Source organism: Rhamphochromis sp. 'chilingali' (genome assembly GCF_963969265.1).
Source record: "Rhamphochromis sp. 'chilingali' genome assembly, chromosome: 21".
Classification (NCBI taxonomy): Eukaryota; Metazoa; Chordata; class Actinopteri; order Cichliformes; family Cichlidae; genus Rhamphochromis; species Rhamphochromis sp. 'chilingali'.
The window spans coordinates 22,555,885-22,568,027 of record NC_137949.1 but is presented as its reverse complement, the minus strand read 5'-3'; the positions used below and the strand labels follow the sequence as shown (position 1 = coordinate 22,568,027).

At 39.8% G+C, this 12,143-nt stretch overlaps 1 protein-coding gene across 1 annotated transcript; it reads left to right on the top strand.

Moving 5' to 3' along the window:
* Positions 1-3,971: 3,971 nt before the first annotated feature.
* Positions 3,972-10,867, top strand: LOC308389850 (TLE family member 5-like). Its single transcript, XM_080871423.1, has 7 exons — positions 3,972-4,379; positions 6,961-7,058; positions 7,668-7,731; positions 8,006-8,050; positions 8,140-8,202; positions 9,079-9,153; positions 9,595-10,867. The coding sequence occupies exons 1-7, from the start codon at positions 4,353-4,355 to the stop codon at positions 9,832-9,834; spliced, it is 612 nt and encodes a 203-aa protein (XP_080727549.1). The 5' UTR covers positions 3,972-4,352; the 3' UTR covers positions 9,835-10,867.
* Positions 10,868-12,143: the final 1,276 nt, after the last annotated feature.

The following is a 12,143-nucleotide window of genomic DNA, read 5'->3' as shown; positions in this document are numbered from 1 at the left end:
GCGGAAACCAAAGGCTACACAAGTCAGTAGTTCAACTTAAAATGTAGGTATGCTTCAAAAGTGCTAAGTGGTGAAATAATGTCTGAACATTAATGTATACATATATATTTAAAGAAAAAACAACACCAGTGTGGTTCTTAATGGCCATTTCTGTCTGCTGAAAATGACCCTGCTTTTGTGGTGACAGCCAACTATTTGGTCTGCTGTCTTAAGGAGGAAATGAAGTGGGATGACTAAATCTGTATAAATCCCCAAGTATTTATCAGTAGTTGTGTTATTATTTACTGTGTGTGGAGTGCAGCTCGCTTTATTGGTGACGAACCATTTCGAACTTGACTCTTCAACTCTGGCACATGGTGAAGGGCCACGTGGCTGTCGGTGTGGGTTTGTTAGCAGGCCAGCGTTGCACAGCATGTTATTTTTGTGACACATTTTTGTCTCAACATATGAGCGGGAAAGGGGGAGGGCAGTTGTTATGATAAATAATTATCCTGTCTTTAGCATTAACTTGTTAAAACAAAAAAAAAAAAAGACTGTTTTCACTACAACACTTATTTATTGCCTTTCATTGCCTTGACTAACAAGAGATGGTAAACCTGGCCCTGTGCGGTTTTCCTTTTGCCACGTTTGGGCGATCAGGGTTGTGTGGCGCCCCCTTCCCATGGGCTCGTTGTTGGACTAAGGGGCATCAAACGTATCTTTTGGACATCAGTGTAAAGTTGGTGCATACTCAAATATTTCCCCCTCCCCTTTTTTTTTTTTTTTTTTTTTTTTTTTTTTTTTTTTTTTGGTGATTTATTTATTTTTTCTTCCTCTTTCTCTGTATGATAAGACATTACCAGAACACTATTTTAGGACCACTTGATTTAATTTCCCTCACTCAAGTGAAACCCGAAGGTCAATTGTGTAGTGGTGTGTGTGTGTGTATAAAATGCTGTTTTGTTTGTTTTCTTTCTCTTTATTTTGTATGTAAACCAAATGTAAATTATGTATTATACTGAGTGTGCCAACCCCACTCTCTCTAGAGCCAGGCTCTCTCTCCAAGTGCCAACGCTGTGGTCATTTATCAAAAGGGCCACCACCCGAGATGGTCCCCCTTTTTAAATAAAACACACCAGAGACTAAAAGGATCCATGATTTAAGTACACACGAAGACTTTATTCTGTATTTAAGATCGAAGATTTAGGAGATAATCTGCTGTTTTCTAAGAAACTGTAATTATAATTGCATGTGCTGTTTATTTTGTGTTGGAAGTGAGGGCTTGGATGTTTTCACTGAAGCAGAGCCCTTTTACGAAGGGGTTTCAGTCAGTTGGTTATTATCAATTTATTGATTTACATAACTCTTGCCATATTTTTTTTTTTTTGTGTTTCATGTATTTGTTTCAACCACTGTTGCCTGATCCTCATTCAAACATGAACATGACTTATGATCATTGCCGCCTTCTAAGAGAGAAACATAATGACAAGGTATCTGTTTTAAATTGAAATAAATTTGTTCCTATACTTGCTGATGATGTGTTGCGTGGGTTTTATATCTTCAGTTGAATAAAAATCGAATTCTGATTGGTAATGTCAAGTTGATGATTAAAGCCGGGGTAGTCTGTATTTATTTGAGATCTGAAAGAGCATGACCTGGATTCATTTTTCTTCCTTACTTAATTTTTGGGGGCATATTAGGCTTTGTTAGACAAGACTATGTAGGTTAAATGGGATCGTGAGAAGGTGAGTGTCACAAACTTGAACCCAGATTATTACTCAGGATTATAGGTACATGGGTTTCCTGCCTGGGGTCTTTGACCAGTCACAGGTTTTTAGGGACTGTACATCCCTAGAAGACGATGATGATGATGATGATGATAAAGAAGATAGATGTTCAGCCTGATTCAAATGAAGACTTCCCTGTAGGAAAACCATCCCAATGTTAACATGTAGGGTTTAGAAGAGCAAACCCATGTCATGCTTGGAAAAGCCTTTAAGCAATGTGTTTTTACCACAACTACTGCAGGTCAGCTGATTAATATTTTCCTCGTGATGTGCAAGTGTGTTACTGTGGCAGCAAAGTGGCTTTGTCACATGTAACTAATAATGTAACATTCTAACAGTGACCGCTGAGTTAAATCAGTCAGCCTGATGTTACAGTAATGTTGTGGCTTTAGTTGCCTACAAATTTTCAGGAAAAAAAAAAGCAAAACATAACTTAGTACTTGGTGGAAAAACCCTTGTTGACAAGTACCGCGGTAAGACTTTTCTTGTAGCTGTTCACCAGGTTTGCACACATGTCAGGTGAGAGCTCTTCCTCCAAACACCCAAGAGAGATGTGTGCAAACCTGAGAGACTTTACTAAAACTCTAAATCCTTTAGCTTTCTTAGCTGCTGTAAGGCAACTTGATGCTTCAACTCTCTCTACAGATTTTCTATACGATTTAAGTCTGGAACCTGTACAGTGTAGTAGCAGAAATCCCAGTTTAGATGTCTTCATTTATTCTTTAGGATGAAAATTAACATTTTATGTTGGACAGTGAAATGACCACATTCACTTTTTTTTTTCTAGATTTTAAAACCTTTGTGGTTTCTTTTTTTCTTTTCTTTTTTTAAACCTTCCTATGTCATATTCTGATTTCACTGTAAGATGCCAAAAGCTGTTCAGCGTAATATTAAGGAAGTCTGTGCACAGTGGAAGGCCGCATTCCTAACCTCCAGAGGGACTGTCCATGCAGCCATAGAACTTGTGTTAAAATCCTGAGGACCAATGGGAGGAAGGTTGGATAAATGGGATTCCACCTGTAGTCGCAGTAAAGCTGCTGCAGATATAAACCAAAGGCTTCATTCCATCTTCAGAAAAACATTTAGCCTTTTTTTAAATACAGTTATGTCCTTAGGTATTTGAACAGTGGCAGATGTTTTGTAATTTTGCCCCTGTACACCACCAACGAAGTGGATCATACAGTCAAGATGTGATTAAAGTGGAAACTTTCAACTTTAACTCAAGACACTCGGTAAAACTGTTTAGGAATACAGACATTTTTATTCATAGGCCGTAGCATTACACATAGCTCTCCTCAGTAAGGATGTTTTTCTAGTACAAAGTCCAAATATGTACATGTTCTAATTAAACGGCTAGTCGTCCGAATGTCAGCATCACACCCACTACCAGGTGGTATGCGCATGTTTAAGCTTCCCAAAAAAACAGACCCAAATCAAATCACATCCACATCAGGGGGAATCCTGCAGGGTCAGTGCTGCGTATCATCAGCAGAAGTAGGTCAGTCACAAAGATCCAAAAAGTCAGTTATGTTGTTTTATTACACATTCATAATTGCACAATGTTTTAGCATAATTCAACAATGGCATCCTTTAAAAGTTTCCAAGAATGAAATCAGACCACTGTAGTATGAAATATGAAACTGAGCAAAAACTCTGGAACAACATTTGTCTGTCAAGACTGGGCAATGATGTCAATTTCAGTAATTTCTAATTTAACAATTTCACCTTGTGTAGAGATTGGCGCCCCCAAGTGGTAAGCTGTTTCTGCTTGCTACTTACTTCCTACTCACAGCCTGTCACAAAAACACAATTTGTTCATATTCCTTTAGTTGAATGAAGCATGCCAGAAATGTCACAGTGTGACATGTATATATCCTCGTAGGAGTTAGATGGGATCAAGACTTTGCATAGTACTGTACATTTTGCAGATGAAATAAAAAACAACTTTGTAGATGCTAAATTTCAGCACAAATGTTTCTTTAAAAAATAATTTAATTTAAAAAATCTATTGACACAAACCTAGACAAATTGTGACTTTTTGGGAGCCCTTTTAGTAATTCAGTCCCGGGTCTAAGACCTTATTTTCCGGCCCCAGCCCCCCTGTCTCCGGCCCTGGCTGCAGCCACGAGCCGATCAGTTCAGCTCTGTGTCACACGGGGCGCCCGCTCCTCCGCGGCTCACTTTGTTTTCCGCGTGATGCTGCTCTTCTCTTCAAAGCCGAGGAAAGTCAGGGGCTCATGTGTCAACATCCAGGGTTTCCCCGGGGAGGAATAGCATTAGCGTTATTCCAAATAAAGAAAAGCAAAACAAAACTCAAAAACGCCTGATGTTGCTTTGAAGAACCTTTTATTTTTGTTAACAAATTACTCCTCGGAAGTATCGGGGGTTTTTTTTACTTCAAAGACTAGAAGACGACCTAAGGCTCCTGCTGCTTTGACGTTAGCTAACGTTATTTTAAAGGATGACAGAGTACAAAGTGCGAATAGCGTCTCCAGTCATTTAATAACATCTGGGGAAACGTTAGCTTAGCCAGCTAGCCTGGTAGTTCGATTAGACAGAGGAAAGGCGGCGAAACACACTGCTGACATGATGTTTCCTCAATCGAGGCACTCGGTAAGTTGGCCGGTTGAACTTCTCCCCGGGTGGAAACTGAGCTAACGCTAGCTAGCAACACACAGCTGATACATATCGCTGCTTCCTGCAGGTAGCTGTCATCGTCACAGTGCAGGCACTGTGGCAGCTTAGCTCTTTACCTCGAACAAACGGCGAGCTATACGGCTCACTTATGTGCAGACACAGTCTATCGTTAGCTAGCTTCTCTTAAGACCGAGAAAGTTGGAGTGATGTTGTGCGTTGTTTAGACGGTTTTAACACCCCTTTTGCTACTTGCAGCAAACCACAACGCACATTTAAGCATGCATTCATTTTGAGAAAATATACTTTAAATGTTGCGAAAATAGGGCAGGTTTTTACTGAACATTTGTTAACTATTATAGGACTTTGTTTATTGGCGACTTTGGGGAATTAACACCTTAATTTAAAACGATCAATTGCTAGTATTAGTATAATAATGTGTAACAATAAGTGCATAAATGTGTGAGTACATAAAAGTGTGATTATTTACAAATGTACTGATTATTTTCTAGATCAAATGGCACATTACTTGTTGTGCAGAGTCAGACTCTTACAAAAAATATGTCCCACCTGACCCTCCTCAGGATCAGCTGATTTTGTGTGCCTGTGTTTGTTCAATAACCTCAATTGAAGCCATGGAAAATCTTACTTTCATACTCGATATTTTCTGAGTTAAATCCCCTGAAGTGCGTACAGATTGGTTGAAATAAGTTATAATTTTTAAGGCACTTTTAAGCCCCCATAACGTCTGAAGTACATGAAAGCTGAAATGCTGAAAAGAATGTATAGCCATTGTCCACATGAGCAACATTATTGCGTAAACAGCAGCAATGTTAAAGGTATCACTGATCAGTATGTGACCACTGCCTATTATGATGCACAGTTTTAGATATGAAAAGAAGAGAATGAAGATATTCATCTAGACATTCTGTGCCAGTCATTGTCCTGGCCCTGTAGAAATGACAAGTATCCGATACTAAGATCTTCAGTCATTGCTGTTGTTCACAGTCTGATGATAGAAGCAGGTCGACAGATAAGGGCTTGGCATTATGAAGAAGAGAAATTCTTAGAGAAGCAATGAAGGCTCCAAAGCTTCTGAGTACTTCGGAGGTTCTCAGGGCTCGAATGCTCCTATGTACTTTGATATTGTACATGTACACGATTGTCTGAAAATATTCATAGTATGAATGTAAAATTATGCACCAATTCATTAAATATGCTTAAGTTACTGTAAAAAAAATCAGGTAGGAGCAGATTTTATGTAAAAACAAAGATACTGGAGAAACTCAAACCAGAGTGTGCCTGGCATTTTTGTTTAAACAAAATCTAAATTCAGTTAGTTTCAAATCATTTTAGTCAACTATATTTTTAATGGTATATTAAATGTAGACAGATGTATCTACTTTCACTAATAGTTAGCAATAGCTATTAGTGAATGTGAAACAAGTACAAATTAAGAAAGCTGGCATACAGCCTCATATATGTTTATATGCCAAGTTCTGTTCAAAAAAAGAACATGTGCATGATTGTTGGCTAGTTTCAACATGTGACTGCTCTTTGCTGTTCCTCTTTCTGAGGGGGGTGGGCTGTGTCATATGTCTTTCCTCTCTGAACGTGACCATGGAACAACTTGCATGCTGTGCTTCTGTTTTACTTCTCCAGACCCGCCTAGCGATTCCTTCAATTACCGTTACACATTCTCATACGTTTGGAGCTTTTCCATTTTTTGTCAAATTCAAAAACATGTAGCTCAATCAGTGAATTGACTTATTGTTTTATGCCTACAGGTTGAGCTAATGCTGATCGTTTCATTGCTACTGCAGGTTCACCCATTTCCGATCTAGCCAGTTTCATCACTTCTTTTTTGCACACCTGAAACTGGTCGCATTCGTGCAGAGTTGTGATTTCTGTGATCTCCATGTAACCGGCTGCATCGGGCCTCTCTCTTCAATCCCATAATCCGGCTGGAAACCTCTTGCTCTTGTGCCACTTATTTAGAGAGTAATGAGGTTTAAAGAACCAGATAAACCATGGATTACAGCTTTGGACTGTTGGTTTAAGTGTAGTCTATACATAACCGGACTTCTAATGCAGCCTCTAAATACCTCTCACATATGGTCAGCATGGACACACTTCTGTAAACACATTTCCTCAATCAACACACTTTGTGGCTCAGACAGATGTTTCATATCCGTACCTTTAAGACAGCTGTGACTGTCTGTAGACAATTCACAGTTGTGTGCTGTTAATCAAACACCCAGCTACTTTCTTTATCTCATTTTATGATGTGCACACAGACATGTGTACATCGTAGGACGCATGTCTGTGTGTACATGGTACGGCTGAGTCTGAGCTTTCTTTTAGCTATCCTCTCAAAGGGTTAATCTGCAAGGTCAAACTGCTGCTTTCAAACAAACCTAAACAAACCTTCATTAAAACACACATGCTCTGCAGCAGGGAGCTCTCATATGTTCATGTAAAGGATGATGATTTTTCTTAGAATTTCTAAGTCGCCTTCTCGAAGCTGAAAATCAACCAGACACCTTCTTGTGTTTCTTAGGCATCCTCTCAGTCCAGCCAACCTCTCAAGTTCACCACCTCTGATTCCTGTGACCGCATCAAGGACGAGTTCCAGTTCCTCCAAGCACAGTACCACAGGTATTCATTTAACACATCCATACACACCTAATTTAATCTCTAATATAAGTCACACACTTTCTTCCTGCAGTGTTTTGTTGTTACTGTCTTTTGTGAAATGGCCTCATTTAAGGCAGCTAATTATTCAGAAATGGACTTCATAATGTCAGTCAGCTTTTAGTGAACTTACTTTCTTCACTCAAACGATCCTCAAAGTCATTTTTGTCATTTTATAGGCATGCTTCTGTTTTCAGAACCGCTGCCCCTTCTAGATTTTGGTGAAACAACATGAATTTGTCCTAGATATGGGTATCCGGTAAATAAATATATTTAAGGAATGTTCATTTTATTATTGTAAGGTTATTTAAACAAATGGTTTCATATTACAGTAAATGCTGAATGCCCTTTTTTTGCTGAAAAGTAGATGAGAGGATTGATATAATTCTCATGTCTGTATTCTAAACATGAAGCTTAAGCCAGCAGGCTGTCAGCTTAGCTCAGAGTAAACAAGACAAGTTGTGGAATTAGTATAATTCCCCCAAAGTGCAGTTATCCCCAAACAGGATGAATACATACATTTTGCTTTCGAGCTGCTCTTTCTCATATTATATTTCTACACTTCTTACCCAGTTTGAAGCTGGAGTGCGATAAGCTGGCTTCTGAAAAGTCAGAGATGCAGCGTCACTATATCATGGTAAGTGTGGTAACTCATTTCTGTGGTATGCTGCATATTTAGTTTTTAAATCTCCCACCACAGTCTCATAGTGTCGCAATAGATATGCAGAAATCCTCAGGTTTACTCACTGCATGATGAGGCACAGATAAAAAATGACTACACATCTCAAAATAGAGTATAAAATGCATACATGAAAGAGAGAGTAATTAATCAAAAAGGGTTGTTGTGTGTGCGCGTGTCTTTGTGTAGGCGTGTTCTAAATCTTTTACTTGTCATCCTCTGTGCACTGTAGTACTATGAAATGTCCTACGGGCTGAACATTGAAATGCACAAACAGGTAATCATCGTCTTCATTCATCCATCCGTCTAGTAACCCGGCTTTCTTTGTGTGTTGGTCTGACCATTTTTGTTTTTCTTCTTTTGTAGGCTGAAATAGTGAAGAGACTAAATGGGATCTGTGCTCAGGTGCTGCCTTACCTGTCACAGGAGGTAATGATTCACCTTTTACTTAAACTTTACACCCACTGGCCCTTTTATTTTGGTACACGTTGAGAGTACCAGATTGGACCCATCTGGAAACAGTCTGGTCATTCTTCTCTGGCATCAACAAGGCACTTTGGCCCAGAGAACTGCTGCTCACTAGATATTTTCTCTTTTTCCCACCATTCTCCGTAAACCCTAGAGACAATTGTTTGGGAGAATCCCAGTAGATCAGCAGTTTTTGAAATACTCAGACCGACAATCACGACTTAAGTCGCCTTTTTTCCTCTAAATGATGCTCAGTTTGAACTCGAGCAGGTTGTCTTGGTCATGTCTACATAACTAAATGCCCAATGCTGCCTTGTGATTGGCTGTGTTAGCAAGCAGTTGAACTAGTGTGTGGAACAAATGGTAAATGGCCTGTATTTATATAGCGCTTTACTAGTCCCTAAGGACCCCAAAGCACTTTACATATCCAGTCATCCACCCATTCACACACATTCACACACTGGTGATGGCAAGCTACATTGTAGCCACAGCCACCCTGGGGCGCACTGACAGAGGCGAGGCTGCCGGACACTGGCGCCACCGGGCCCTCTGACCACCACCAGTAGGCAACGGGTGAAGTGTCTTGCCCAAGGACACAACGACCGAGACTGTCCAAGCCGGGGCTCGAACCGGCAACCTTCCGATTACAAGGCGAACTCCCAACTCTTGAGCCACAATCGCCCAAAGTGGTCGATGAGTGTATGTTCTCATAATATTGATGAGAAAGTTTTCTTTTCTTTGTTTTTTACTCCAACTTTCTGTTTTAAAGAGGAAATCTGTTTTTGTCGAAGCTTTTCTTGTGCGTATTTGTCTCTGAACTTGTGATCTTTGTTTTAGCATCAACAACAAGTCATGGGCGCTATTGAAAGAGCCAAGCAGGTCACACCTCCTGAGATGAACTCCATCATACGTGTGAGTTTGTCATTTGTAATGTCCACCAGATGTTGCTTCGTAGCATGCTGGTTAGGTAATTTTGACTGGGGATGGGCCCGTTTTGCTCCCTCATTGATGGAAATTTGTCTGTGAACACTTATTTCTAATTGTCAGGTTTCTATTGGCTGTGTGAACAACATTTACCACATTGTTGTTTTTGTGTCACTTCTGTTTAACCGTATTAATAGCAAGAGAATAAATGATGTGGTGTGGTTTGCTTTCTGCAAATTTGGAGAAATAGAGATATGAAACAGAGATAAAATGCCACGTTGGGTTTCTTTAGCATAATGATCACCACAGTCCTGCGTGCTTGGAGTTTGTGCTGCAAGTGTGATAACTAATCACACTAGTTTTATAGTGTTCACACTTCTTTTTTTTACAGATGGTAAACTTATATTATCTAATGTGTTGTTTTTGCAGCAACAGCTTCAGGTGCAACACCTGTCCCAGCTTCAGGGCCTGGCTTTGCCAGTAGCCCCGCTTCCCCTGGGCCTCACCCCACCCACTCTGCCCGCCGTCTCCTCCAGCTCCGGCCTGCTGTCCCTCTCCTCCATCCTGGCCAACTACTCCCACGGCCAGCCCCCGGTAGCGAAGGAGGACAAGGCCAGAGATGTCGCAGAGAGAGCACCTAGAGGGGATGATGGAGACAAGTCAGACTAGTGCAGAAAGAGCGAGGAGGTTTGGAGAGGGATGGTATGGGGTGTAATAAATGTCACAAAAAAAGGAAAGGGTGTCTGGAGGCCTGTCTACTGAGTGTCAATGTAGAAGAGTAATTGCAAGGATGATTAGCAAAAGGACCGAGCTTAAACTTTTGTAAGTGCTGAAGATGAAACTCCTGAATGGCTGAGAGTAAATGTTCTTATTATTTAGTGGTAATAGACTTGGTTCAGGCTTCTAGACTTTAATAGATGTGTGGGGTTTTTAAAAAAAAAAAAATTTTGTTCAAGCCACTGTTGTTAGGCTTAAATCAAGATAAATGTTTTCCCATTTGGAGAGAGAGCTAAGAAGGAAACACAATAGCAGTACCCTGGTAGATAACCGTCAGATTTATTTTCTCTTCCATTTTTTGTTATCAGATCTGTTTAGTGTTTATTTCCACGTCCTCTGTAGTCCCTCTGATTGAGTCTCAATGCAGTCTGCCAGTCATAAAAAGCAGTTTTAACAACTCCACTCCCCACATACTGCTTCGCTGTTGCTCACGACTTGCTAAAATGAAATTATCTTTTTCCAAAACGTTAACTGGAGCAGTTTTGTCAGTAATTCCATTAATTTACTCTGTTAAGTGTTATGTTCTTCATTATTCCCAACCGTTGGATGCATTACCAGAGCTGTGTGCGCATTAGTCCCACATAAATCAAGTTGTGTTTTTTTTTTAATTTCAGAAAGATCGTTGGTTTGTACAAATGGTAAAGTAGCCAACTTGGAAGTTAATATGTAGTAGGTAGGCCTAGCTGCCCCTGTGAGCTCCACATGGGATGTGGACCATTGACAAAAGATCATGGACCCCGCGTCTTTAAATGATAAGAATAGATGCTCTGAAAAAACCCCCAACTCATCTTGTTTTTGTAAACTGAGACAGGTTCTTATAAAACATAAAGATTCCTGTGTGTTAGAGTGAATGTGATTGGAAAGAAGAAAACACTTTAACTTTACTTTTAAGCACCTTTTGTGTTCTCCTTTGACCCCCCCCCCCCCCCCCCCCCCCCCCCCCTTGTTCCTGCCCTTTCCCCCTGCGGGTCCACAAAATTGATCCCAAAATAGGATCTAAATGTTAAAACAGTGTGGTTTTGACATACAGCCAAGCGTTGTGTTTTTATAGGTTAGCAGAGCTTTTTAGTTTTAGCTGAGATTGCGTTAAGTACCACCTTTCTTTTTATCTGTGACTACACAAACCTGACATTCTCAGCATTTTGAAACACGAGCTGTATTCCAACCACATACTTACTGTCTTCATTATACACTATGGGTAGCAAGCTTTTCATGTAGGTAATGTGCAAAAAAATTTAATATGCTGTTTTTGTATTAATGAGAGTGACTTCTTTTAGCTTTGTTACCATCATGGAGATGTGGTGAGATTTTGTTTTCGGCTTTTTCTACCTGTGATCAGCTCCCACGTATAATTTCTTGTTGTTGGACAGTCATTTCCTCCCAGTTTTGTTTGAATTCTGACAAATGTGATTATTGAACAGAGCTGTAATTCACTTTCATTATTATTGTTATTATTATTATTATCATTAATAATAATAATAATAATAATAATAATAATAAAGATGAGCAGTATAGCTTTAAATAGCTTTATCACCTTTAATATAAATAAGGATGTTATGTACAAATAGCAATTAACCGTTTGACTCATTCATTAATATAGATTATTAAGATATCAAAATGTTATTGTTGAAAGAAGCATGATTAAAATGAATTGGATCTGCAGTGTTAAAGAGCAGCAGTTCAGCTGACCACTTCCAACCAGTCACATGAAGGTCAAACTAAGCATCAGAATGGGGAGGAAAGGTGACCGTGAACGTGGCACGGTTGTTGGTGTCAGACGGGCTAAACTGAGTATTTCCAAAACTGCTGTTCTACTGGGATTTTTCCCAGAGTACTGCGCGTTTACTTTATTCAAAAGCCCTCCAGAGAAACCAGATCTCAATCCAATAGAGCATCTTTGGGATGCAGTGGGACGGGACGTTCGTGTCCTGGAAGTGCAGCCGACAAATCTGCAGCAGTTGTGTGGTGCTGTCATGTCGATGTGGATCATAATCTGTGAGCAGAGTTTCCAGCTTTTTGTTAAATCAATGACAAATGTTCTGAAAGCCAAAGGTATTCCAACCTAATACTAGCAAGGTGTACCTAATAAGGTGGCTGGTGAATGTAATTTGAAGTGGCTTACAATTACTATAATATGTTTTAAATGTAGTGTATTGATGTTGGAAACATCAGGAGGCATTCTTTGGTAGTTTAGCCATGTT

Excerpts from the sequence above, each read along its gene's own strand:
- LOC308389850 (XM_080871423.1), top strand. The coding sequence starts at position 4,353 with ATGATGTTTCCTCAATCGAGGCACTCG. Across the intron at positions 4,380-6,960 it reads TTCCTCAATCGAGGCACTCG|GCATCCTCTCAGTCCAGCCA; the intron begins GTAAGTTGGCCG and ends TGTGTTTCTTAG. Across the intron at positions 7,732-8,005 it reads TGCAGCGTCACTATATCATG|TACTATGAAATGTCCTACGG; the intron begins GTAAGTGTGGTA and ends TGTGCACTGTAG.